General features: G+C 42.2%; 1 protein-coding gene across 2 annotated transcripts in view; it reads right to left on the minus strand.

Moving 5' to 3' along the window:
* The window catches only part of GRM7 (glutamate metabotropic receptor 7), a 728,386-nt gene that overhangs the window by 142,763 nt on the left and 558,428 nt on the right, over positions 1–27,195 (minus strand). For both annotated transcript variants that reach the window (XM_061618542.1, XM_061618543.1), the window contains exon 8: positions 6,265–7,200. In XM_061618542.1, the coding sequence (XP_061474526.1) occupies positions 6,265–7,200 (936 nt within the window). The remainder of the gene's footprint in view (positions 1–6,264; positions 7,201–27,195) is intronic.

A 27,195-nucleotide genomic window follows, 5' to 3' on the forward strand; every position in this document is an offset into this window, starting at 1 on the left:
CGGTATGCACTCCAGTTGAGCTTCTAATTCGTTTGTTGCCAGATGTTGACTTGCTGGGTTTTACATTTTGGGGCACTTCTATGTGGATCGTGCAATGCCAATGGGCTGCTCTATCTCTTGCTCTGCCTTTGAGACTTTTAGTACTTTCCTTAAATGAGTGGTTCAGGAATGGTCCGGTTCGCTCCTCATGGCCCGTTATCTAGATAACTTTTCGTTTGTGGGAGCTGCTGGAACTGATCAGTGCACTCACCTCATGACAACTTTTGCCAAACACACTGAATACGTGGGTGTGTCGTTGGCCCCAGAAAAATCCGAGAGGCCGGCTTCTTGTCTGACCTTTCTTGGCATTGAGCTAGATTCTGTTGCTCAGTGCCCAAGATTGCCTGTGGGAAAGGTTTGTACTTCGCATGGTAGGCGACAAGCTGATGTAGTTGCTAAGAAGTGTATGCTGCTTCAACTTCAGGAGATTGTGGGCCATCTTGACTTTGCTTCGAAGGTTGTATCACTGGGCAAAGCTTTTCTTCAGTGTCTTTGTGATGCCATGAAAAGGGTGCATCACAGGCATCATTACATCTGGGTGTCAGCCGGCATGTGTGAAGACCTCTGTATGTGGCTCACCTTTATTGGTGAGTTTAATGGCATTTCATTCTGGCAACAAGAACTTTTGCTGGAAGCTGAGCTACAAGTAATGTCTGATGCAGCTGGGGGTCTTGGCTTCGGGCTTCTGTTTTGGAACCGATGGTGTGCTAAGAGGTGGCCCGAGGGTTGGAGGGTAGCAGGGGTGACTTCTGACATGACCTTCCTTGAATTGTTCCCCATTGTAGTGGCTGTTTACCTTTGGCCAGTCAACTTCCAGAACCGCATAGTTCGGTTCTGGTGCGACAATCAGCCTACACACAGACCTCCTGGTCAGCTCGGATGATGTGTTGGTCAGGGCTTTTGTTTTGCAGTGCCTGCGATTTAATATTTTATTCATGGCCAGGCATGTCCCGGGCCTTCGAAATAGCAGTGCTGATTCCATTTTTCAGTTCCAGATGGAGAGTTTTCAGGAGTTGACCCCTGACACCTCCTCCAAACTGGTCAGGATGCCCGAAAGCCTATGAAACATTGGCAGCTAGAGGTGGGAGCTTCCATTGCAGCAGCGTTGGCCCCAGTACCAGAAAGGCATATCTCTGTAGTTGTTGGGAGCTGTGGGAATTTTGTGAGGAACATGGCATCCAGCAACTATGGCCTGTTCCAGTGGGTCAACTTATGCACTTCCTTGTTTCCTTGCAAGCTAAGGATAGGACAGTTAGTACCCTCGCTGGATGCTTGTCTGCTCTGGGATTTTATTCCAGGTCTGGGGGTCTCCCAGAATATACTTCTGATTTTAGGGTTCGCAAGTCCAGGGTGAGCGCAACACCACCTGACCGGTGGTGCCCCTTTACTCCAGATGTCATATTACAGCTCTTACCTCAACTACACAATTTGTGTTTCTCTAACTATGTGACATTGTTCACTGGGGTTGTACTTACTGCCTTCTATGGGGCCTTTCATCCCACTGAGTTGCTAGTGAACTCCAAGAGTGACATGACTGCCAGGGCTTTGTTATTAAGTGGTTGTTCAATTTCTCAAGAAGATATACAGCTTTGTTTATGCAAGACACACCAGAAGGCCAAGGGGAAAGTGGTTTGATTTGGTAAATGTCCAGTGTCACAACTGTGTCCCGTGGCAGCTTTGAGGGCTTACCTGGAAGTGCGGCTGCCAGGTCCAGGGTATATGTTCAACACAGTTCCAGTTTGGGGCGTGGCTCAAAAAGGCCTTGATGGCTTGTGGCTGGAATCCAAGGGTGTATGGCCTTCATTCGTTTCATATTGGAGTGGCCACAGCAGCAGCTCTGGTGGGTCTTCCTGCGACCAACATACAGGAGATTGGCAGACAGCGATCTGCGACATTTAAGGCTTATGTCTGGCCTTGAGCACTGAGAATGGTATGAGCATGGGCAGATAGCGATCTGCAAAAGTATTCAACTGGGAGTCATTGGCATGTTACCACATGGTACAGCCGTGGGCAGATAGTGATCTGCAATGGTTCATGTTGCACTTATCCTGTTCTCAAGGTTCTAGTTTGTTTGTTATGTTTCCTTAGGTGTTGGCCTGATACCTGATCCGGTGCATGTGCTCTTGTGTGGCCACTCCATTCTATTCTGGGCCCTCCGATGTGCATCTTCCACAGACTTTGGTACCCAGCTTCACCTCTTGGCCAAGGCTATCTTGCATTGGCTGGCCAGGCATGGAATGCTTTCAGAGGAGCATTTACCTACGATCGTTAGGGTTTTAAGGATTGGCCCCCCAGCTAGTATTCTTGCGATACATTTAGGGGAAAATGATTTGGTTCAGCATTCTGGTCTGGACCTTTTTCGTAGGATCTGTCATGACCTATCATGGATCAGGCATAATTTTCCTACAGTGTTGCTCGTTTGGTCTGCCTTGTTGGAGAGGTGAGTGTGGAGGGGGGCTATTCATCCCAACAAAATAGATGTCACTCGGCACGGGGTGAACAGGAGGGTAAAGAAGCTTGTGTTGGAAATGGGTGGGACTTATATCGCACATCATTTGAACCATTTTAATCTTCTGCATCTCTACAGAGATGATGGGGTCCATTTATCCGAGCAGGGATGTGATATATTTTTGGAGGACCTTCAGTGGGGGTTATCTGCCATCTTTGGTCTTATGGGGCAAGTTGGGCAAGCTTGAGCTGTCCACCTCTAGTGGCATTGAGCTTGGGCAGGTGAGGAAATTAGGCGTTGCAATTAGGTATACTAAGCCATTTTTGGGTAAGGGGCGCCCTTCAGGGATCCAACAGGCCTTCGGTCTGGAGTGAACTGGGTGGTGCCCACTTTGTGGACTGTCATGCACATCAAGGTGAATGCGACAGGGTCAGGGTGCACATGGGGGATCCATACCCAAGGCTCACCCAGCAAGGAGGAAAAGTTATTCCACATCCTTGGCTGGTGGGTCACAGCTACAAGCTGGACAACATGCCCAGGGGTCTGGGGTAAAACTTTCCTACCAGAAGTAGTTGAATTCTTCAAATGTTCTAATTTGGTTAATTGGAGATGTTAGATTCTTAATTAAATATTGTTATATTTTAATAAATATAACATTTAATCCAATACCTTGTCTCTGTGTCTTCTTCTTGGGTGTGGGGGCAAAGGCTGTTTCATGGCCACAGCCCATGTGTGGAAATCTCTTCTACAACAGATTAATCTGTTTTATTTAGGCAAGAATATATGTGTGTACATATGTGTTACCTCCAGCTTTTAATCTGCTACACCCTTTTATGCTTATTTGTATTTTTTTCTTTTATTGTTTTGTATTAACAAAAAAGTGGGATAGAACTAACTTTAAATCAATCAGTCATGGGAGGGTAGCGAGGCAGTTGCCCACCTGTGCCTTCGTAATATCACAAGAACATCAGTACTCATTCTTTAAGAAATATTTCAGTCTTCATAGTTTTGAAGAGTATTTCACAAGGTTGAACAATAAGGATCAGACAGGGCAACACATTCTTCCATAACTATTTTTTTCTTCCGTTATAAACCCAGTTTCCTCATCACGGCATGTATTCCTTCCCAACATGGTAACATATTAAAAACATTCTGCTGAAAACAATTTTAACTGGACCACAGTGAATAAACTAATTAAATGCATGCACAATTGTGGTCAATTCTGGCCACAGAACGTGCTTGTTCTAAAAAACAGAATTTGGACATCTTAATTCATAAATCTGTATTTCCTGGCCATGTTAAAATGCATTATTCGTATTTGTAACCTACACATAATAGCCATTTCAAAAATCCATACTGTCTAAATACACAAATACTAAGACAATGTTTTATTGCTTCTGATTTAAGTTCCTGTATAAAATTTTATATCAAAGAACCCACCTGAGATCTTACTATTTAACCATCAACAGTTCTTGTTCTCTTCACATTTTCATGAATTGATCTTATTTCAATACATAATTACTATATAACAAAAACTGCTATTTTTCAAAATGTAAATGTTATAAGAAGCAATGAAACTCGATGCTAACTATGCCAGTAGTATAAAAAAATGTAAATGGACTGCCTTCAAGTCGATTCTGACTTATGACAACTCTATGAGTAGGGCTTTCATGGTAAGCGGTGTTCAGAGGTGCTTTACCATTGCCTTCCTCTGTGGCTGAGAGGCAATGACTGGCCCAAGGTCACCCAGTGAGCTTCATGGCTGTGTGGGGATTTGAACCCTGGTCTTCCAGGTCCTAGTCCAACACTCTAACCACTATGCCACACTGGCTCTAGTAGTATATTAGGAAAACCTAAATCAAAGTATTGGGAACACAATCCAATACCAGCATGTTATCAATCTAAAACAAACAACCCAACCATACAACTATATATACTTGCATGTTTCAAATAGCAGCTCAAAGGGGGATTTGGATCAAGGAAATGGTACAATGAGTAGGGTTAAAAGGCCCTGTCCCAGCACCACAGCCTTAACCTAATACCATTTTTCCCCATTTTAAAAAATGGAAATCCATTCACAAATCTCTTGATATCACATCTAGTTTGGCAAATTGTGGTCTGGTCATAGAATCAGCTCTGATTCTTGGAATAAATATTTGATTAAATCTGTAAAAAGTCCCTCGTAAATAGAATAGGACTTGCAAATGTTACTGCAGATAGACTCCTTTTAACTATGGGTGAGATCAATGAAATCACTTTGCATGTTATAGTAGAAGTGGAAAAATGGCTATAGGAGCTGGCTAGTACAAGTACAAAAGAAAATTAGTTTGGATGACAAGCCTGTTATCCATGTGGATATATTCCTAGCTGCCGAAATGCATTTGTTAACAACAAATAATATCAACCAACCAACCCAATTTTCTTCTTTGACATTGAAATACTGTAGTTATAGTAGACAAGAGGGACTCCTGTGGAGATAATGTATCCTGACAATGGAAATTTTTTTGACACCGGTTCACAAGACATTCTCTTAAATAAATTGAAAAAAAAATCATTTTATAAGGTAGATACAGTGTTGGTTGGAAGCAAAATCAAAAGGAGAAATAATGGCCAAGTGCATTCAAGAAAAGGTTATTCTGTGTCCCTGTTTCACACATTACTTTGATTGCGAGGACTAGAAGGTCAAGAGATTAGTGCTTTAGATCAACCTCTACATCTCCTATCACCATCTCTCTACTAGGCATTGGTTAGACTTCAAGTGATAACTTGGGATAATAACTGGGGATGTAGGAATAAGCAATGTGTTCAAGTTGCAGCAAAGCAGATACTTTCAAGCTCTATGAACAATGCAAAATGTTGTCCAAGGAAGTTGTAAAATTTCCTTCTACTAAGCATAATAAACACAATTATCATTATATACATATGTTTTAGACTTCTCTTCAGGCATCACCCTCTCACTTGATTTACTGCTTTGAAGCACAGTTGCTGCAGCCCTCTACAGGTTAGGCACTGAACTTTTCTACTTGTATAGGCTCCCTGCAGAATTTAGAACTCTTCCAAGATTTTAAAATGCACAGGAAATCTATACAAGTAAGCTCCCCAATGCAGAAGTTTTAGATTTGACTTTTATATGAGTAATAATAATAATAATTAATAATAATAAATCATTAGTTATTGCTATGCTGAACCATCTTATATTATTGTATCCAGAAGTGTGGCATGTTATTTTCCACAACAAAAGCTGCAGCATTTTAGATACTTAGCACTGGATATAGTCTAGTCATTTTAATAGAGTTGTGCCACTTTATGTAGTTTGAGAAATGCATTTCTGATTTGGTTATTATTTGTGCAACAGATGCCTCAGTTATCAGCAATCTTTTGCTCTCAGTTGTTCTGAATTTCCAAAACGTGGATTTGTACAAAACTATTTTTGATAGATGCTATGTTTATATCCTGTAATCAAACTAATTTAGTTATGAGTTGTCCCTCCTGTGAAAATGATAACTTTCTATTCACTGAGCTGAAAAAGGTACTGCTGGAACAGATGGCACAACGGAACTGTGACAGATCAGCTGATTCTTACTGATCATCCACCACTTTAACAAATAAATGACTTACAAACTAACTGCAAGATTTAAAAAGTACATTGTTTGTTGTAGCTGTAAGAAACATTTTTTGGCCTAGCCATTTAGTCCAGTTCTAGAAACATGTTTAAAGCTAAACTTCCATGCATAGTTTATCGCTATGTTTTCATAAGTTACTTGATTTTCACCTACCTTTTCAGCTGCTTGGGAAGTGCAAAAAAATATTGGAATGAAGGCAAGCCATACTATACAGGTAGTGTACATAGTGAATCCAATGGGTTTGGCTTCATTAAAATTCTCTGGGACACCCCGAGTCTTGATAGCATACACAGTACATGTAACCATGAGGAGAATGCTATACCCCAAAGAACATATGATTTGTAGATCCGTAATGTCACATTTGAGAACTCCTCTGGCTTGATCTGGTTCTGAGGACTTATGTTCATCATAATCTACGATACTGTTTGGTGGGTCAACTGCAAACCAAATGAAAACCCCAAGAAGCTGTACTGATATCAAACTTGAAGTAATTGCTAGTTGTGACGTTGGGCTAATAAGCCTGGGTGCTGTCACTGATTTTTTGCCCTGTTCAAATATGCGGTAGATTCGGTTTGTTTTAGTCAACAAAGCAGCATAACTTATGCACATTCCCAATCCTAAGAAGATACGCCGGAAAGAACACACTGCAACATCTGGCTTGGCAATCATTAAAAATGTGATGATATAACATAGAAATATTCCTGTCAATAAAACATAGCTGAGTTCCCTTCCAGAAGCCCGCACAATGGGGGTATCATTGTATCTAATGAAGGTTGCCATAACAAAAATGGTGGCAATAATTCCAAGCATGGCCAAGAAGACTGGGATGACAGCCCAAGGGGAATGCCATTCCAGCTTCACAATAGGGATAGGGCTGCATCCTGTGCGGTTCTCATTCGGTCGTTGATTGTAGGAGCAGACCTTACAGGTCACTTCATCAGACTGGTATTGGTATCCATCGCACAACTCACATTGCCAACAGCAGCCCATTCCTTTAATAATCCTCTTTCGTTCTCCTGGTTTACATGGAAGACTGCAGACAGAAGTAGGTATTTTCTTCATTCCTTTGGCCCATTGCATTTCATCCATCTATGGGTAAAAGAATGTAATGTAAATTGGACTGGTTATCTGGATGCAATTACCAAGCAGGCCTTGATAATGACAAAAATATGAATATGTGCACTAATGGCATTATGGAAACTATCAACTTTCTCCTAAAATTCTATATGTACAGATACAATTCTTCCTATGTATATATTTGGGTAAAACAGATATAGCCATGTTAATCAGAAAGTAAATGAGGACTTGTTGCTGAGAGAGAAAAATAGAAATCACAATTTCATAGCAAAGTAAATAATAAGCAAAGGAAATAAAGTTTATTACTTCAGGGAAATACAACAGAAAATATGGTTGCATTGTTATTATTATTATTATATCCAATCTTTCCTCCCAGTGGGAGCCCAGGGCAACAAACAAAAGCATAGGATTATGTAGTATCCAACATTATGTAAATGATGTAGTTTTATCAGCACAGTATCACCTAAAATATTTTGGTATTCTTTCTTTGTAACACAGTAAATTCTCATAAAATCATGAATAATTTCTTTTAAGGAAAAATTCATAGATACCACTTAAAATTGGAAATAGCCTACAACCTGCAAAAGATGCATCTAAAGTTTAAACTGAAGGAGATTTCATACACCAACGGATGGAATGAACATGCTCCCCAATGCTAATGTGCCCACTTCCATCGGACCCCAGAGGTAGCACATTTGGTGTTAGTGAGAAGGGGCCTTATGTGTGTACATGCTCATGGCACTTTTGCTCGTGAATGGAAATCCTGGGTCAATCAGGGTTCCCGATCACAAATAAAAGTTGAATGCTGGCAAACACTACCTAAAATGTAAACTAAAGGGGCCTTCATCTCTTAATTGAAACTAAATGGAAGTAGTCAAGGATGTGCAGCTGCTGCAGACATCGCTGGCCAGCACACACATCACTGGCAGGCAACAGGGCTAGTCAGTGCAAGTGAACCCTTCACAAGTTCTTTCATCCCACAAATGTTCAGACGAACCCCACTTTAGTGCGTACACAAATACAATATAGATTTGTCATCTGGCCTATCTAATAAAAACTTAATATAGCCTGTGGCCTTTGGATATATGCAACTGAAAAAAAAAAGCATTTTCATGTTCAGAAAACTATTCACTAATAGTAGTTATGACCTGAAACAAATCAATAACAGGGAATCCTGATACTGTAAGCAAAAAATGAAATAGAAATTCACTTTTATGAATTTTATGGGAAATTGTAGGATGTTCTTTTTCTTTTCTTTTTTGTCTAGCGAGAACACTTTTCATTATAACTCTATATTAGGAGCCTCCTAAAGATAACTGTTCTGTTGCTTCTGGCAAGAAAATTAATTATGAAAAACTACCTGTTAGAGAAACCATCGATGAAGCCTGTAAAGTGAAATTGGGAAATCACATGGATGTCACAGACTTTCAACAAATGAAAATAAATACCATGTACTTGGTATATATTTTTGAAAGCCCAGCAATTTCTTAGAGCATACATTCTGTGCGTACGAGATGGCAGGGTCAGTCAAGTTACAAAAAGTAACTCAGGTTCAGGTAGCAAGGTTGGAAAAAGAAGACTTTTGTAGATCCATTACAGTTCCTGTCAGTCAGAGTTAGCAATACTGGCTAGATAGACCTGCTGTTATTGCAGCCAAAACATACTTTTCTGTTTTTAGAGTGCCTATCACTGTGGTCCCTCAAGTGCCATTTATTGATGCTACACATCTATATTGAATGATGAAGATGGATGACAGACAAAAAAAAGATGCAAAAATAAAAACTCTCAGAACTAACATTGGTTTGAAAATACTGCCTCAGAAAGAGATGTCTGTTAGCATGGGGATTTTCTATTTGTCACTTTATATTACCATATAGTGTTCCAAATAATGGACACAAACAAAACCTGGTTGCTCTTTTCAATGTAAAACTACAATCTATAGATATCCTATAAGATAACAAGTTATTGTTGCGTGCCTCCCCAATCTCCGAGTGGTGAGATCTCAGGGATCCCTGTGCTCATCCAGGGTTTGGTTTCCTTTGGGAAGAAGGTCAGCGAAGACTGTGGTGTCTTTATGAAATATGGTTTGTTTATTTACACACATTCCAAACTGAGCTTAGGATGGAGGGGTTCAAGGCATCAGCAGTCCGATATCCAGCTTTCACATCAGTATTACAGGAAGCATCCTATAGCCATGATGCAGACAGCCAGCCTCTCTGGCTGCCTCCAGTTCCCAGGCATTCTCTGGACACAACTAAAAACACAAGCCTCTCTTAGCAGCCAGGAGGAGGGGAGGCTCTCCCGAAGAGTTTCAATGACAAAAGGGTCTTTCTGGCCCATTCACCAGTTGCTGGGCAGTTGATAGATCCATTATCCTACCTGGCCACTCTATTAGTTTAACAAAAGAGACTCATCCGACCAGCAGAGCGAGTTTCTTTCCCCCCAGGTGCAAGTCTCCAAATCAGGCTGGAAGGGGACCCACAGGGATCATCCATTCCAACCCTCCCCCCAAACTCACAACATTATTTACTCTGGGAAGAATCCTTTGGAAACCCAGCTGAATGTGAGTTGGAGTCATAGGAGAAAAATGTTTGTTGGCTTCTACCACATGCACCCCAAAGTACCAGTGGCAAAATGGTCAGATATTTGCCTCTAACATAATTTTTAAAAGTTACTTGAAATATTTATGAAGTAGATATAAAATATAAATATTTATAAAGTGAACATTATTTAGAGTAGAAAATTTATAGAGTAGAATATATATTTCAAGGGGTGTCATCTTTGGGTTAATCTACACTAATTCAGTGTTAATCCAGCAATCAATTGATAAAAGTGTTGATTAAGTGAAATGCTCCCAAAGCACTTAACTAATTATAATAATGAGCAAACATTAGTTTGCTATAACATTGACATGTAAAGTTTCTAAATAAGGCAAAATGAGTGTTATTCTAGGAATGCTTGGGATAGGCAAGCACTCACACTTGTCCTAAGAATCTACTGAAATGCTCAATTTGAACACCTTAATTTCTTCTCTTTGTTAAACTGCTCACTATCGATCACCTTTTTGCCACTTTCCTTTTCCTTTCTAAAGAAAAAAGTTTCCCCTTTGGGAAGGAATGGTGAAAGGTGACGGAGGGCAGCATAGTAAGGCAGGCCAAAGAGCCTCCCCCTACAGAGCCTTCTTTTCTCCTGGTTTGTTCTCCTGTTGTCTGGAATTCTTTCCCCTTCTCTAAGGAAAGTTTTTTTTCCTGGTGAGGAAAAAACCCACCTCACTACTCCCCTATGCTCCTTTCTTATTGGGAGAATGGGGGAATTTCAGGTGGGCTTCAAACCCACTTTGCTCCTGGCTTAAGGGCTGGTGATGGTGAACATAAATTGGGTGAGATCAATTTGTGCAAAGTGTTTGCATTTCTGACCTCCACTTGTTTCAAATACTCATCCCATCTCCAAGAAGGCTCTCTATAGAAATTGTGCATTTCTATTTGGGGAGGAGGACTGGATTTTAGATGTAATTTCCCCATAGATCCATTTTTTTACTGGACCTCAAACCATCAAGGCCCAGTCTGAAATACATCTGGATTGGGGCCTTTAGACTCTGGCAGATAAGAATCAAATTATTCTGTTTCAAGGCCTGGATAAGTTGGTACCAACCATAGACAGGCCTGACCCACCATCACCCTCTATTTTGCACAAATGACCAGTGACAGGAGAGTGGAACATCTCTTGTTTTGTGAAAAATATGCCACAGTAGGGTCTACAGCCCTGTCTATTGAACTGGAGAGCAGAGGTGGGAAACCTCAGGCCCGGGAGCCAAATGCAGCCCTCCAGGCCTTCAGTCTGGTCCTTGGGACTTTCCTCAGGCCACACATCCTCCCCAGCCACACTCCCTCTCCCCAGGCCACACCCCATCCCTACCCTTGCTTCACAACCCTCCTTGATTCTTTATGCCTGGCCAAAATGTGTCTTTGAACTCTGATCATGACTCTTGCTCACGTGACAATTGCGGGGTATGCAGAAACTAGCCTGCTGAAGGTAAAATTTATTTTCATTCCTCCATCCATTCGTGTATCTCACCCTACCCAGTGCTGGCACATTGTCTCCGGAAGGCTGCCTAGAAGGGAATGGAGCCCTTGGTTTGAAAAAGGTTCCCCACCCCTGTCCTACAGCATCCGCACCGATAATAAAATATTTGTAGAGTTACTTTTCTCTAGCATTGAACAACCACAGTTCTCTCTTGGGTTCTGACAAAGGACTGAAGTTCAGCAGATGTGGCTTCCAGACATGTTTGACCTCCAGCACTTTGCTGTTTTACAACAATATCTGACATATGGCTCCATAGAACAGGTGACTGTTGTCAGGTGTCCCCCCACCATCATTACTGCAGGATCTCCAAAGAGCAAAGTGAGGGTGAGGATGGGATGGGGAGAAGTGGAACATTCTAATCTGGTGTGTGATCTCTTACTGTAATGGAGGATTTATATAAGCTGAGAAAGCGTGAAACAGAAATGCCCTATCATTAGACAATTTCTTTTAGGCATAGGAGAAAACTGAAGGGGGGGGATCAGAATAAATTAGCATATTAATTGGTTAAGAAGCCACACAGTAAATGAAACAATTAAGAGCATTTCCTGACCCTTTCAATGCATAAGTGGATGATGTACACAAAAATAAAATATTTGCAAAGCATATTTCTCTTCCACTTACCTGCACTCATTGTTCTGTTCCCTTTACATTGTTGTTGATGACTGCAAGCAAGGTTTTAGCCATTATTGAGGGGTCACAGTCCTTGCAAGAAAGGGAGAGAGTATCTCTGCCTTTAACAGATAAAAAGCTGTTCATTTCACTCTTAAATGAAATAGGTTTATATTCGCCCTTATCAACCCCTACGGGATCATGCATAGCTCAGAAAACTCCTTTGAAAAAGCAACAAGAATTTCATCTAGCTCACACAAAGTTTGTTAGTATTCTTCTACTGTTTGTAGAGTGGGGCTGTGACTGCCTCATTTGCATTTGCAAACTTTAAAACTCTTACATTGGATGAAGTTGTGAAAACAGTTTTAAAACAATGGCTCACTTTTTCTTCCGAGGCTATTGCTCTTACATAAAGCAATATAGTGTTTCAGGATGTCAGGCCTCATCCACCTCAGATATATTTTCACATACGGATATAAAATAAAAGCTAAGGGAAAAAATCAGACAAAAAGGAAGAGTAGAAGGAAGAAAATTTGAGAATACAAGAATTGTGGTGGCCATAACAATTCTTGCTTGCTTTTCCTCAGATCCAAAGGATCTGTATGCAGAACACAAGCCACAGAGAGTGGGGGTTTCCAGCCTGTCTCCCCATTATAGCACCTTGTGCCACATTAAGAACCATTCAGTAAGTCCAGGGCCTTCTGGGCCTGAAATCCATGGTGGCTTGAGGGGATGCATCTGTAAATGAAAATTCACACACAAACACAGCCACTGCTTTGTGCTCAATCATGGGTATAGGGGTGATTGCATCCTGGCTTTGATCATGGTTTCACATGCTTTGTTTTCCAACTCTGTCTCATGTATACAAACTGGAAAAAGCAGATGGGACTGTAGTACTATTTCAAAAGAATGAAGTGTGTGTGTGTAGGGATGTGGTAGAATTCTACCCAATTCGGATTTGGTACCAAATTTTCAATTAATTTGCTTATTCACTATCGTTAAGGAACTTTTTTTAATATAGTGATTTTCTGTGGCTATTTTCGAAAATGGATTTCTTTTTAAAAATAATTTGCCTCTAAATACTGATATTCAGAATGATGTTATTAGTATTAAGCTTGCATTTATCAATATCTCCTTTAAAATATAGATATGAATATCAAAATTTTTGTGACAAAAACACAGATCAATAAAAGCAGCAGTTATCTGACAAAGAACAAACTCAAACTCAGATTTGGAGTGCGTTTCCAGCAATATGCTGATGATACGCAGCTCTACTTCTCCTTTTCATCTTCTTCAGGTGAGGCTGTCAATGTACTAAACCACTGCCTGGCCGCGATAATGGACTGGATGAGAGCTAATAAACTGAGACTCAATCCTGACAAGACTGAGATGCTGTTGGTGGGGGGGCTCTCTGCCCAGATGGTTGATGTCCGACCTACCCTAGATGGGGTTACACTCCCCCTAAAGGAGCAGGTCCGTAGTTTGGGGGTCTTATTAGATCCGCTCCTGTCACTGGAGGCTCAGGTAGCCTCGGTGGCACGGAATGCGTTCTACCAGCTTCGGCTGGTAGCCCAACTACGACCCTATCTGGACAGGGAGAACCTCGCCACAGTTATCCATGCTCTGGTAACCTCTAGATTGGACTACTGTAATGCACTCTACGTAGGGTTACCTTTGAAGACGGTTCGGAAACTTCAGCTGGTGCAGAATGCTGCGGCCAGAGTTCTTACTTGGACTAAAAAATCTGACCATATAACACCTGTCCTGGCCCAACTGCACTGGCTACCAATATGTTTCCGGGCCAGATTCAAAGTGTTGGTTCTTACCTATAAAGCCCTTAATGGCATCGGACCGCAATACCTAGTGGAACGCCTCTCCCGCTATGTACCTACCTGTTCGCTACGCTCGATGTCGAAGGCCCTTCTCCGGGTCCCAACTCATAGGGAGGCCCGGAGAGCAATAACTAGATCTAGGGCCTTCTCAGTGGTGGCCCCCGAATTATGGAACACCCTCCCTGATGAGATACGCCTGGCGCCTTCTTTGGTATCTTTTCGGTGCCAGGTAAAGACCTACCTCTTTGCCCAGGCATTTTAATTTTAATTGTAATTTTATTTTAATCTTTGTCTTAACCTTGCTTTTAAAATGTTTTTATAGTTGTATTGTACCCACACTCACCTGTATTTTAATGTGGTTTTATCTTGTTGTACACCGCCCTGAGAGCTTGTCGCTAAAGGGTGGTCTAAAAGTACAATAAATAAATAAATAAAATCAATACCGGCCTGTTAGGTCGACTGAATGCAGTTCCACTGATACTAGCCAATAGATTCTATTCCTCTCTCTCTCTCTCTCTCTCTCTCTCTCTGTGTGTGTGTGTGTGTGTGTGTGTGTGTGTGTATGTGTGTGTGTGTGTGTGAAAGAGAGAGAGAGAGAGAGAGAGAGAGATTGCATGTTGGAATACTTCCATACTTAAAAACAAGAGCCTCCTTATGTGTAGAAAACCAGCTTGTCAGGCAATGGCTAAGTCTGAGCCTTTGTCCAGCACATGGTAGCTTTCTAAGAATGGAATTATCAAACTCACAATATCCATCTTCATTTTGAAATGGTACTATGTGTATTTTCATATTCCTGAGTTATGGCTTCTTTAACATATAACAGCAGCCATGTGGAAGCACCCCCTATGCAGTTTCAGAATGTGCATAAATACTGAAACCACATGGGCAGGACTGATTGTAAGGTATCTTTCCCACTCAGTTGTTTTCCTCCCCAGTTGGTGATCCAATAGGAAAGAAGATTCAAGCCTTTAGGGCTCCTACACAGTTGCAATATTCACAACAAAAATGCACAGTGATAAGACCACACCACAGGGAAAAGTTACCTTGCAGCAAAAGTTGTGTTGAAAGGAAGTGGAATTGTGGTGATAAGAGATCCAATGACTCCTGCAGATGTAAGGGATTAGGGTTGCCATGTCTCCAGTTTTCACCCAGAGACTCCAGGTCTCCAGATGAGTCACCCCAATCTCCAGACTCTCAAATTTCATTTTTTAAAATGTAAGTTTCTAGGTGGTCTGGTTCAAGAGGTATACGCGAAAATATCAGCCACTCCCCCCTGCACAACTTCTGTTAAATGAGCTCGTAGCTGGCTGCTCTAATCCTACCCTTTCAGGTTTGTAGCTAATAAGTGAAGTAAGGGTTGTGATTGACAAGGGATTTGTTGACCTCCAGGCAATAGCTAGAACCCATGGCAAAGCCAGAAAATTGTTGCCTTTTCCTGCTTGTCTGAAAACCTCATAAACTGAGTATGTTTATAGCATTCAGCAGTAGCAAAAGTCCCTTTCTCTGTTTGTGCAAAAGTCCGCTTCTCTCTGTGTGCAGGAGATCTAGAACAAAAGTTCACAGCGGGATCTAGGTAGGGATTTGTTTACTGTAAACAATTTCAGTTACGATTATAATAAAAGTATATGCAGGGTTTTTTAAATTACTTGCAATAATAGCATATTATACATTTTATCTTTCAAATAATGTCTGAACAAAAATTTAAAAGAAGTGCCCATGAAGCTTATGATGCCATTACAATCTATTATACTTTTCTAATTATAAGGAGTCAAACAAGTTTAAGTTTTCCTGGGCTGTTGAAGAGGGCACTTTTATTGTATAATTCACAGCCTGTTTTGAAAACCTTCCCAATGTGAACCTTTAATCCTATACGTGTTCTCCTATAGAGTTGCCAGGTCAAGCATCCCAAACGCTGAGATTTCAGGGGCAGGTGTTAGTGATGTCACAGAAGCAGGCCCTAGTAATGTCATTAAGCATGATGCATTAAGTATCAAGCATAGTTGCTTGAAACATACTATTCAAACAAAAACATTTATCTGATTGGAAATTAAGACATCTTAGCTAAAAGATGGAGCCTGGGTAGGGAACATTTAAACTAGCCTACCTGCTTCTGGCAAGAAGAGTTTAAGTGCCCTCAGGCCAGACGAGTCACCAAAAGGCCAAAGTAGGAAAAAAAGGAACCTAGTACTGTGGAGATGCTAGATGAGAGCACACAGGAGTAAAAATGGATGCCCCTGAAGGCTACAATTCTAAACACACTTACTAAGAGACTAAGCCTCATAGAACTTAACAGGACTTACTTCTGAGCAGATATGGTTTGGATTGTGCTATTGGCAAAGCTTCACTCGGGATCCTCAGCAAAGATATCCATACCCAAGCTGGGTTGGCAAACCCCTGCCTGGAATGCCCTGCCCCTATCTTTTAACATAGCTGCTCCAAATGTCTTTACAGATTTGACCCTTCCGTTCAGAAAGAAGTTTGAGAAAGAGTAAGAAGATTCTCTTACCCTTTTCTGTCTGCCCTGTGGGCTGCTATAAACTCACTCTGACAGTCAATCCAATTCCAGTGAGTAATAACTGACAGAGAGAAAACACACATGGTTTGGTCTACCTTCACAGACAGCAACTTGGGAAGAACAACTATTGCAGCTGCACTTGCCGGTATAAAAGAGAATTCACATCACTACTGGGCAAGAATCAAACCATTATTTAACCAACAAGGTGCATCATCAGTGGATTTAAGGGGGCTGAACTGAGTGCATAGAACCACTGTTGTTGCTTCTATGGATGTAAGGGAGTGAGGTTAAAGGTAAATGAAATGCAAACCAAAAAAATCCCACAACCAGTCAGGATTCCTAACCAAAATCCAAAACTAAAAAAAAACCCTGGCAGCCAGTCAGCCAAGGTCGCAGAAATCCCCATGCAGCACAACCTTACCCGTGGGCTGCAGTTAGTGCAGAATGTTGTGGCACAATTGCTGGCATGAGTGAGATCCTATCAGCACATAATACATCTGCTCTGAAATCTGCACTGGTTGCTGATTTGCTACCAGGCCAAGTTCAAGGTGTGTTTTCCATGTTACTGGTGCCACATAGTAATTGTCTGCTCTTGTAAGAAATCAGTCCTTTAGTGTAGCAGCACCTATACTTTGGAACTCCTTCCCTATTGAGATTAGGCATGCACCTTCATTGTACTATTTTCAGCACCTGCTGAAAACATTTTTGTTTAGGCAAGCCTATACAGGCACATAGAAGCTATTATGTTTTTATCTGTTTTTAACTCATGGTTGGTTTTATTGTTTTGAATGTTTTTAAATATCTGTCTTTGTTTTTGCCAATAATGTTGTTGTTTTAATTCCTTCTGTAAATTGCTTTGAGATTTCTACAATAAAGCAGTATATAAATGTAAATAAAATACATAAATAAATTTTGGAGTCACTGTGGCCCTTGGGTCTCCTTCCACTTTCAGGAAGAATCTGCCTTATACTGATTCAGGCCATTTGGTACCATCTAGCTCATTACTGATTACATGGACTAGCATTGGCTCTCCAGGAGTCCAAGCAATAGTCTTTTCCAGAAATTGAATTTTGGAACTTTCTGTACAAACATATGCCCTCCCACTGTGCTACAGCCCTTCCCCGGTTTAAAAAAGTATCTTTTTAAATTACTCTTTTCAGTTCACTAATGGATGCTCTGCATACCCACACCATTCATTTAAAGCGCATTCAACACACATTTGAAGCACATGAATCCCACCACAGAATCATGGGAACTGTAGTTTGTTAAGGGTGGTGGTAACTATGAGAGGGAAACTATACTTCCCAGGATTCTTTAGGGAAGTCATGCACTTTAAATGAGAGTTGGATGTGCTTTAAATGTATTGTGTGGATCTACTTCATAAACTTTGCCTGCATGTAAATCATTTTAAATATTTTTTAAAAAATGGAAATGAGCTATAAAGTTTACTGGGTGATCATGGGCTACTCACCATCTCTCACCTAATCTGCCCCTCAAGGTGAAAATAACAGAGGGGAACCATGACCACACCAAGGAAGAAGGGCGCACTTAAAACATAGAGGAAATAATGATGTACAACCATAGTGTGAAATCAGATATTTATTGGGACATAGTATGAAGAAATATTTATAGAAGCATGACTGTTAAAGATGTTTATTATTTAAACAGCAAGAGGGAGGAGGAGGGGGAACCCCAAGATGCCCAAAAAAGGAATTCTTGAGTAGGAAATCCAAATAGATTTATTAAAAAGGAAGAAGCCCAACATGTTTCGGCTACTTGAGATTGGCCTTCGTCAGGAGTATAGATAAAATCATACAATTATCCATTTAGTGGCATAATCATGTCATATTGTACAGAATATGACCATACAATGTAATGGGGGAAAATAGATAAATACTTACATAACAAATCTAAAATGTCTATCTTGAACTGTTTTATATGCAGAATGTGCATGTAATCTCTACACAGGTTCTGTGCAATAGGAAATTAACAGTGTAGCAGCAAAAGCTGAGAGTATGGGATTTTATACACTCACTCGGATGCCTGTTAGCTGTGAGCCAGAGGAATTTGCCACAGCTGTGTCTAAGGGATTATCTCTATAGTGTGAGATTCATAAAAGGGGAAGGAACTCCAACTCCACATTTAGTCCACTAGGAACAAGCATTTTTAGTTCTAGAATCCACACTAATTCTCTCTTAAGTAGAATCTGAGTGTCATGCACATTTACTTTCTCTAACATCCAAAAGTTTAAATCTGTTAAGGAATGTCCACATCTAGCAAAATGATCAACCAGGGGAGCTCCTGATCTGTTGTTTCTGATGTTGCTTATGTGCTCCCCTATACGCTTTTTGAGGACTCATGTTGTTTGACCTACATAGATTTTAGGACAGCTACACTGGATGATATAAACAACATTGGATATATTGCATGTGGAAAATTGTTTCAGAGTATATTTCTTCTGATTAATAGGGTTAATGAATTCTGTCTTCTTGTTCATAAACTTGCAGTAGGCACAATGGCCACAGGGGTGGTGTCACATTGGGCTTCTTCCTTTTTAATAAATTATTTGGATTTCCTACTCAATAATTCCTTTTTTTTGGCATCTTGGGGTTCCCCCTCCTCCTCCCTCTTGCTGTTTTATTATTTAAACAACCTGTAAAGATCTTTATAGTACAATCCTATTTTTGTTTACTCAGAAGCAATGTATTCTAAGATGCTTACTCAAACAGGGAAGTGTACACAGAACTGCAACCTCAATAAGGAATTTCACTCACCTAACCCAAAATTCAGAATCATGACACTTTAAGCTGTTTTGCAACTGTTTTATACTTGCTTTTATGGTTATTGTATTTTAAAGGAATTTATTTCTTGTGAATTGCCTTGGTTTCTGATCACCAACCCTACTTCACAAGGTTGTTGGGAAAACACTATACACAAACACACACCGGAGATATAAAAATACATACACCCAATATTGTCAAAACCAGTTGGTCATTGCAGAACATTTTTCAATAATACAATTTATTATTATTATTATTAGTAGTAGAAGTAGTAGTAGTAGTAGTAGTAGTGGATTTATATCCCGCCCTTTCTCCCACCAGGAGCCCAGGGCGGCAAACAAAAGCACTAATTAAAACACCATAAAAACACATTAAAACAAAACACCTTCAAAAATGTTACTTAAAAAAAGCTATGAAAACACCTTCTAAGATTAAAAACATTTTTAAAAAGAAAGTTTAATAACCAGAGCTTGGAATAACGAGTTACTTGTAATTTACTACTTTTTTGAGTAACGAGTGGGTAACTTTGTTACATTTTGCTGGTAATAGAACGAGTAGTCATTTCACTACTTTTGAGCCGGAATTTTAATGTTTCCAGCGTTACTTTTGGGCTGTACTTGGGGGGGCAGGGAAAGTCCTCTGCTTCTCTGATTGGGGGATGAAAGACATGTGCCTCATAATGGGCTTCTGTGAAATGTCACTCTTCCCTCATGCTCTGTGGGTGTTAAGAGGCGACGAGGGAGGAGGTGGAGAGTGAGACGGTTGTGGAGCGGAGAGAGAGAGAGAAAATGCTTCAAAAACGGACGGTGGTAGAGAACAAAGGAGTGGAGGGAGAAAGCCGGAAGGCAAGGACATGGATGAAGGACGCAGCAGCAGAATGGAGAACTGTGGAGGTGAGTGATGATGATGAGGATGATGATGATGATGATGTGTGTGTGTGTGTGTGTGTATATATATATATACTTTCTCGACCGCTGCCCCTCATGGCTTCTTGTTCCATCTGTGCTTGGTGAGCCTCAATGATTGCTAGCTGAGAGGGTGTGTGTGCATGTGCTTGCATTGAGTGGGAGAAGCTGCTTCTCCTGCCCTTCATGGCTACTTGCTCCATCTGGGCTTGGTGAGCCTCAATGGTGCACAAAGCAGCTGAGTGGTGGCCTCTGTCTTCCTCCCCTCCACTCCTCCCCTGGGCAGGCAAGCTCCGCAAGTGCCTTAGTTGCTGGCAGGGGAAGGTTGTTCCATATAGTTCCCTCCTTCCAAAGTTCCAAAGCAAACCCATTTCAAACCATCCATGCCCCCCATAAGCAATTTTGTGATAGTGCATAGAGGCTTATGCAGAATTAATTATCATCATTATTAATAATATTTTTAAAATAATGTTTATTAAGGAAAAGAAAATTACAAAGTAGTACTAAAATAATAATGAAAAAGAAAAGGGAAAGAGAAAAATGCTTTACATACATCATTCAGCTTTATTACTAATTATAGATATGGATATAAAAGATAAATGGCATTTTGTCAAAAGTATTTTTGCCTAGATTTTATACCTCCTCCTTGGTTTTCCAAGCTTGGCATGGAATGCTTCTCATACAGAATTAATTTGAAATGCTGCATATTTATTATCATCATAATCATCATCTTCAAATCCTACCTCAATTCATTGTACATGGCTCTCCCCCCTCCTTCATTTTATTCTCACAACAACTCTGTGAGCTAGTAGGTTAGACTGGACCATTTAGGGTTATCCAGTGAGCAAACATTATGCAAATAGGATCTCTTTTCATTGTGCTATCGACCTGCTTACTTCCACTCTGACTGGGGGGATCTTGCAGGATAGGGAAGAGATGGGTTACACTTCATATGGCATCACAGCTGGGAGCATTATCTCTTATTTATTACAGACAAGACTGTTGCAGTTTTTGCTGCTGAGAGCAACAGTCAGTTGGTGCAGCCACTTGAGTCACAGCTTGTTGATCCTGAGGAGGCAAAACTGGAAAGTGAAGTTCAGAAAGGAGGCCCTGTGCATGAGGAGGAGGGCAGCATGAAGCAGTGCCAGTTGCCAACAGCCACATCTGCAGAACAGCAAGTACCATGGTTTGGTTTTGAGGAAGCTTGTGAGCCAGAGTGGGAGAAATGTCATTGTACGATGCAATTACTGCCTTCCAAGGATCAAACTCTGAGGTCAGCTGTTTCCTCCTCATCCAATGTGAAGAAACATTTTGAGGTGAGCCTTTGTCATGCTAGTCCTCAAGGAGTGTCCATTGTCTATGTTTAAATTGTAAAGTGCCTCTTCCATTTTTTCATGGATTCATGCTTTGTTCTTCTTCAGAGGGCATACCCTGAGAAGCTGAGAGTAATTGAAGAAGCAATAAAGACAAGGAGACGTGGCCTGAACCAATGCATGACGCCCCTCCTTCCAAAATGCTGAAGCAGCAGCTGACAACCCTTCAGAGGTGAGGATCCGGCAGGGAGGCTGTCACCCAGAGCAATCTTGACAGAAAAATAACTGATTTCATTGTATAGGAGACATTACCACTTCAGACTGTGGACAAACCATCATTCGTTAGTCTGGTTCGCATTGGACTCCCAAAAGATCTCACCATCATATGTGCCAAGACTCTGAGAAACAGAATTGAGAAGAGAGCATGCTGCATGAGAGAAACTCTTGTAAACTGAATGGGTGCTGTGGGATATATAGCAACCACTGCAGATTGTTGGACCAATGGCAAGAAGAGTTACTTTGGGGTAACAGCCCACTGGATCAACCCAACTACCTTGAAACATGAGGTCAGGGCCTTGGCTTGTAAGCGATGTCCTTGCAAAAGCACAACAAAGTGCACTACTACAGACAATGGCTCCAACTTTGTGAAAGCGTTCAGAGTTTTCATGGCCAAAGAACCAGTGGAAGCTGCAGGCACCAGTGACGATGATGGTGATAACCAGGAGGAGGAGGAGGCTGAGGTGGAGTTTGTGCCCATCTGTGAGATCCTGGACACAGGACCTGAGGCAGAGGAAGAAGCTGCAGACTCAGGAGAGGATTTTGTTTTACCACCACACCAGAGATGTGCTAGTCACACCCTCAACCTGGTGGCAACACAAGACATAGAGGCCATGCTTTCTGACGCCTCAAAAGGTAGTCTTCTTGGTTCTTTCAAGAAACAGTTTTGTTCCTTGATGGGAAAGTGCAGCAAGTTGTGGTCCAAGCAGAACCAGTCAGCACAGATTGCTGAGTATATCCATGTGCGATGTGGTGTGTATCTGAAGGTACCAAATAAGACCAGGTGGAATTCCACCTTTGATGCGTTGAAGCAACTACATGAGCTCCTGTCAACTGTGCCACTAAAAATGCACACCATAATGGACCGCTGTTCCTTGTCCAGGATCACAGCTGCTGAGATTGTAGTGGTGCAGGAATACACAGAGATTATGGGGCCACTAGCTCACTCCCTAGACATCCTGCAATGGGAGAATGGCATGTTCATGGGGTATTTGCTACCAATGCTCAACAATCTGGACCGCAAGTTAGAAGGGCTGGAAAACAAATATGAGAGGAACACATACTGTTTTCAGCTGCTGAGAGGTGTGCGCGAAGCCCTAAGAAAGCGGTTTGCAGCATCTTCTGGTGGCCTGCCTACACCCTCACTTCAAACTAGAGTGGCTGGCAACCACCCATACCAACAAGTATGAACATTACGGAAGCCCTTTGGGTGGATTTCTCCAAGTGAAATGTCTCAGGGGAGGCATCAGAGGGCTTAAGGTGGTAGGCAGGGGCTGGGCCTTTTCTTCCTGGGGTTCCTCATCACAACCTTGGGTACTGCAGGTAATCCTTAAGGGCTTGCTGTGCTGCCCCATGAGTGTGGTGACTTGGTCACCTTGCTACCTTCCATGTCATCACCCACAGGCTCAGGCTGACAGTTGGACCCTGATGAAGTACCTGAGGTCTCCCAGCCATGAACTGTCATCACTCCATGGTTTTCCACATGTGCTATGTTGTTTTGCGCAGCACAACACAGACATGCCTTCAAGCACCGCAGTAGAATGCCTGTTCAGTACTGGTGGCAGCATAATGACTGTAAAAAGACATTCCTTGTCTGATGTGTTATTTGAGCATCTTGTTCTTTTGAGACATAACAGAAATGTATTATGAAAGCAGCATTTCAAGTGTAAAATTGCTTGGGGAGTGAGGGGATGTGAGATTCTGTCATGCCATTCTGTTAATCTTATGAATAAAAAAAATATTCTACTACCCCCTGTGTGTGTGTGTTTATTTTTAATATTGTTTTATGCTACTTACATGTGCAGCAGCCAAGGCCAGCACCTTGTAGGCATTTTTTTAAAGTAACTGAAATGTAATTGTAGTTATTACTTTTGAGAAAAAGTAATCAGTTACTTTCAGAGCAATTGTAATAGTAACAGTAATTACTACTTTTTGGACCAAGTAATTGTAACTGTAATTTATTACTTTTTAAAAGTAATCTTCCAAGCTCTGTTAAAAACATATCAAAAAGCAATTCCAACACAGATGCAGACTGGGGTAGGTCTCAACTTAAAAGCCTCCTGAAAGAGGAAGGTCTTGAATAGTGTCAGGATGCAGGATTGGGACCCTGGCACTTCAGACGAGGAGGAGGAGATCATTTTCCCAGAGTTGTGTGAAGAGGGGGAGGGAGGCCTTGAAACTCCAGCAGACACAGATACAGACTCTGCTGAGGAATTTCCCACGCTCACCCCCCTTCCCGAGCCAGAGCTGTTAGAACAAGAAGGAGGGGGACTTCAACTCCCTCATCAGCCAGAGAAAAGCCCACCTGATGGGCATGACGTTCACCCCCCTCTTTCCCCAATACCAGAGGTAGAATCTTCAGAAGGGGAGGGGGCAGAACTTCCCCCTTCACCACGAACCCGGAGAAAACAAAAACGAGCAAAGGGGAGAGAGAGGTGGGGCGGGGAAGAGAGCACCCTGAGGCGGAGTGAGAGAATTCGTGCCACAAAGCCCCCTTTATAAGGAAAGGGGGGGCTGGGATTCCTTGTTCTGTCAACTCTCTTGCATGTCGCTGGACACGTGTATTTTGTTCCTTCATGAGAAGGTGCAGCCTCTGTTTGGATATTACTCTAATAAAGACTGAACTGCTTTCGCAACCTGGTCTGGTTTCTGAGTCCAGTCCCGGACACGACAGATTGACAGAACCACCTACTTCACCCTCAACGCTCCTGCCACTTGAACGTGACAAGATGGAGAAGGGAGCAGGGGGAACAAATCCCACTTCTGAGATGGAAGAAGTGAGACGGCTGAGGACTAATGTGGTGGACCTACAGGCAGATGTTCAAACCTTGTTAGCGGCTGTCAGGACTCTGAAGACTGACAATCAGACCTTGAGAACCACAGTAGATCAGATGCAAGCAGCCCCTCCGGCCGCTGTGGTGAAGATTCCTATAGGATTACCACCAAAATATGCGGGACAGAGTGAGCAGCTCTCTACTTTCGTGGCTCAGTGTGAATTGTATTTGGACATCAGAAATGCAGAGTTTCCTAGTGATGTGGCCAAGGTGGCCTTCGTGATCAGCCTCTTGGAAGGAGAAGCTGCCAAGTGGGTGATTCCGTACCTGGTCAGAAAGGATGGCCTTCTGGGAAGATATAGAGACTTTATGCGAGCCATGACTGAGATGTTCCAGGACCCTCAAAGGGCGGAGACGGTGGCCAGGCAGTTGGGGGCCTTGAAACAAGGGAAAGGAACAGTGTCAGAGTACACTAACGCTTTTAAAATTCTGTCCCAGGAAACTGGTTATAATGATGCAGCCTTGATGTTCATGTATAGGAGTGGACTGAGTTCTGAAGTCCTGGATGACTTGGCTAGAACCTCCGCTCCAAATAACTTGCCTGGACTGATTCGGCTATGCCTACAGATCGATCATCGGTTGGAAGGAAGGCGCCTGGAAAAGAAACAGGAGATCCAGAGATACTCAGTTTCAGCATCTCGCAGCAAGACCCTTTCAACCCCAGGAACATCAGGCAACGTGACCGAAGGTCAGGGGGGGGCTAGGCCAAAGCTGTCGGAAGAAGAAAAGGAGAGGTGTCGTAAAGAACGTTTATGCTTCTATTGTTCAAAACCGGGCCACGTGGCTAGAGATTGTGGACTGAAGGGGGGAAAGACAGAGCCGGCGGGAAACTAGCGAACCCAGTCCATGTACAGGCCTGTGGACTGGGGGCTACATTGGACAAAAGGCCTCCGGTGGCAAAACCTCCTTCAAGAGGAGTCTTGGTACTACCAATTAGGATTATAACTTCCAAAGGGGTCATGTTTAACTCCACAGCGTTAATTGATAGTGGAGCAACCACAAATTTCATTGATGCAGAGCTAGCAAAGCGTTACGGAATTTCCCAATGGAAATTGGACACCCGCTTGCCGGTGGAGACCATATACGGGAGGCCCCTGAAAGGAGGGGGGGTAATGTGAGCAACAGAGGAATTGAAACTGCAAATCCTGGGGCACGAAGAGTTCATTTCGCTGTATGTAACAGACCTTTCGACCTTTGATGTGATCCTAGGAATGCCCTGGTTAGTCAAGCACGACCCAAAGATAAAGTGGAAGGATGCTGTGGTGTGGTTCACTTCTCAGTATTGCCAGGAAAACTGTCAGGCAGAAGAAAAACCCGACACGTTGGCTGGAGCAGTGCAGGAAACCAAGCAAGTGACCCTTCCCTCGAAGTATGGGGAATTTAGAGATGTGTTTGATGAAAAAGAGGCAGAAACGTTACCCCCCCACCGCCCTTATGACTGTGCGATTGAATTACTGCCAGGAGCCAGCATCCCATCGGGAAGAATTTACTCTCTCACAGAGAAAGAGATAGAGGCCCTGAGGGAATTTCTGGAGAAAAACCTGAAGCGAGGATTCATACGTCCCTCGCAGTCCCCCGCTGGAGCGCCCCTGTTGTTCGTGAAGAAGAAGGGGGGGAGCTCAGGCCTTGCAATGATTATCGTGCATTGAATCAAATCACTATCCCTAACAGCTATCCGCTGCCCCTGATCTCAGAGCTGTTAGACCGACTGCGCTCTGCAAAAATCTTCACGAAACTGGACTTAAGAGGAGCATACAATCTGATCAGAATGAAGGAGGGAGATGAATGGAAAACAGGGTTTTTGACCTCTTATGGACAGTTTGAATATCTGGTAATGCCATTCGGACTTTGTGGAAGCCCAGGAGTGTTTCAAAAGTTCATGAACAACGTGTTTAGAGACCTTTTGGATAAGTACATAATCTGTTATTTAGATGATATCCTGGTGTTTTCAAAGAACCAAGAAGACCATGATCAGCATGTGAAAACTGTGTTGGGAAGACTGAGAGAGAACCATCTGTATGCTAAGTTAGAGAAATGTGGGTTTGACCTATCGTCTTTGGACTTTCTTGGATATCGCATCTCAGCAAAAGGAGTGGAAATGGATCCAGAAAAAGTGAGTTGTATACTGGATTGGGGGCAACCGACCACTAAAAAGGATGTACAACATTTTTTGGGATTTGCCAACTACTACAGAAAGTTTATTCCAGGCTTTTCCAGGTTAACAGCCCCTCTCACTGACTACTTAAGGGGGAAAAGCAAATTCCAATGGACAGAGGACGCTGCAAGAGCCTTCGAAGAGCTGAAGGGAAAGTTTTCCTCTGAGCCCATCTTGTGTTTTGCTGACCCTACCCGCCCTTTTGTTGTGGAAGCAGATGCTTCAGATTTTGCCATCGGGGTGGTTCTCTTACAGATGAATGGGGAAGGAACGGAGCTACACCCTTGTGCATACTTCTCCAGAAAACTACAGGACACTGAGAGAAATTATACAGTGTGGGAAAAAGAGTTACTAGCCATTAAGGATTCTTTTCAAAACTGGAGACAATACTTAGAGGGGGCTCAACATCAGATAGAAGTATGTTCAGACCACAAGAACCTGGAGAGCCTACAGACAGCCCAGAAGTTGAACCAGAGGCAGATACGTTGGTCACAGTTTTTCACCAGGTTTAACTTCAAGATTACTTACCATGCCCATGCAAAAAATCAGAGAGCAGATGCTCTGTCCAGGCAGCCACAATACAAAGGAGGTGAGATTGACAACCAACCCCAGTACGTAGTTCTGCCAGAGAAGCTGGTGTTGGGATCATGTCAACCTTCTTGGGAAGAAGAGCTCAGAAAGGCACAAAAGGAGGATCCATGCATG

This window comes from Rhineura floridana, chromosome 3, assembly GCF_030035675.1.
Source record: "Rhineura floridana isolate rRhiFlo1 chromosome 3, rRhiFlo1.hap2, whole genome shotgun sequence".
Lineage (NCBI taxonomy): Eukaryota > Metazoa > Chordata > Lepidosauria > Squamata > Rhineuridae > Rhineura > Rhineura floridana.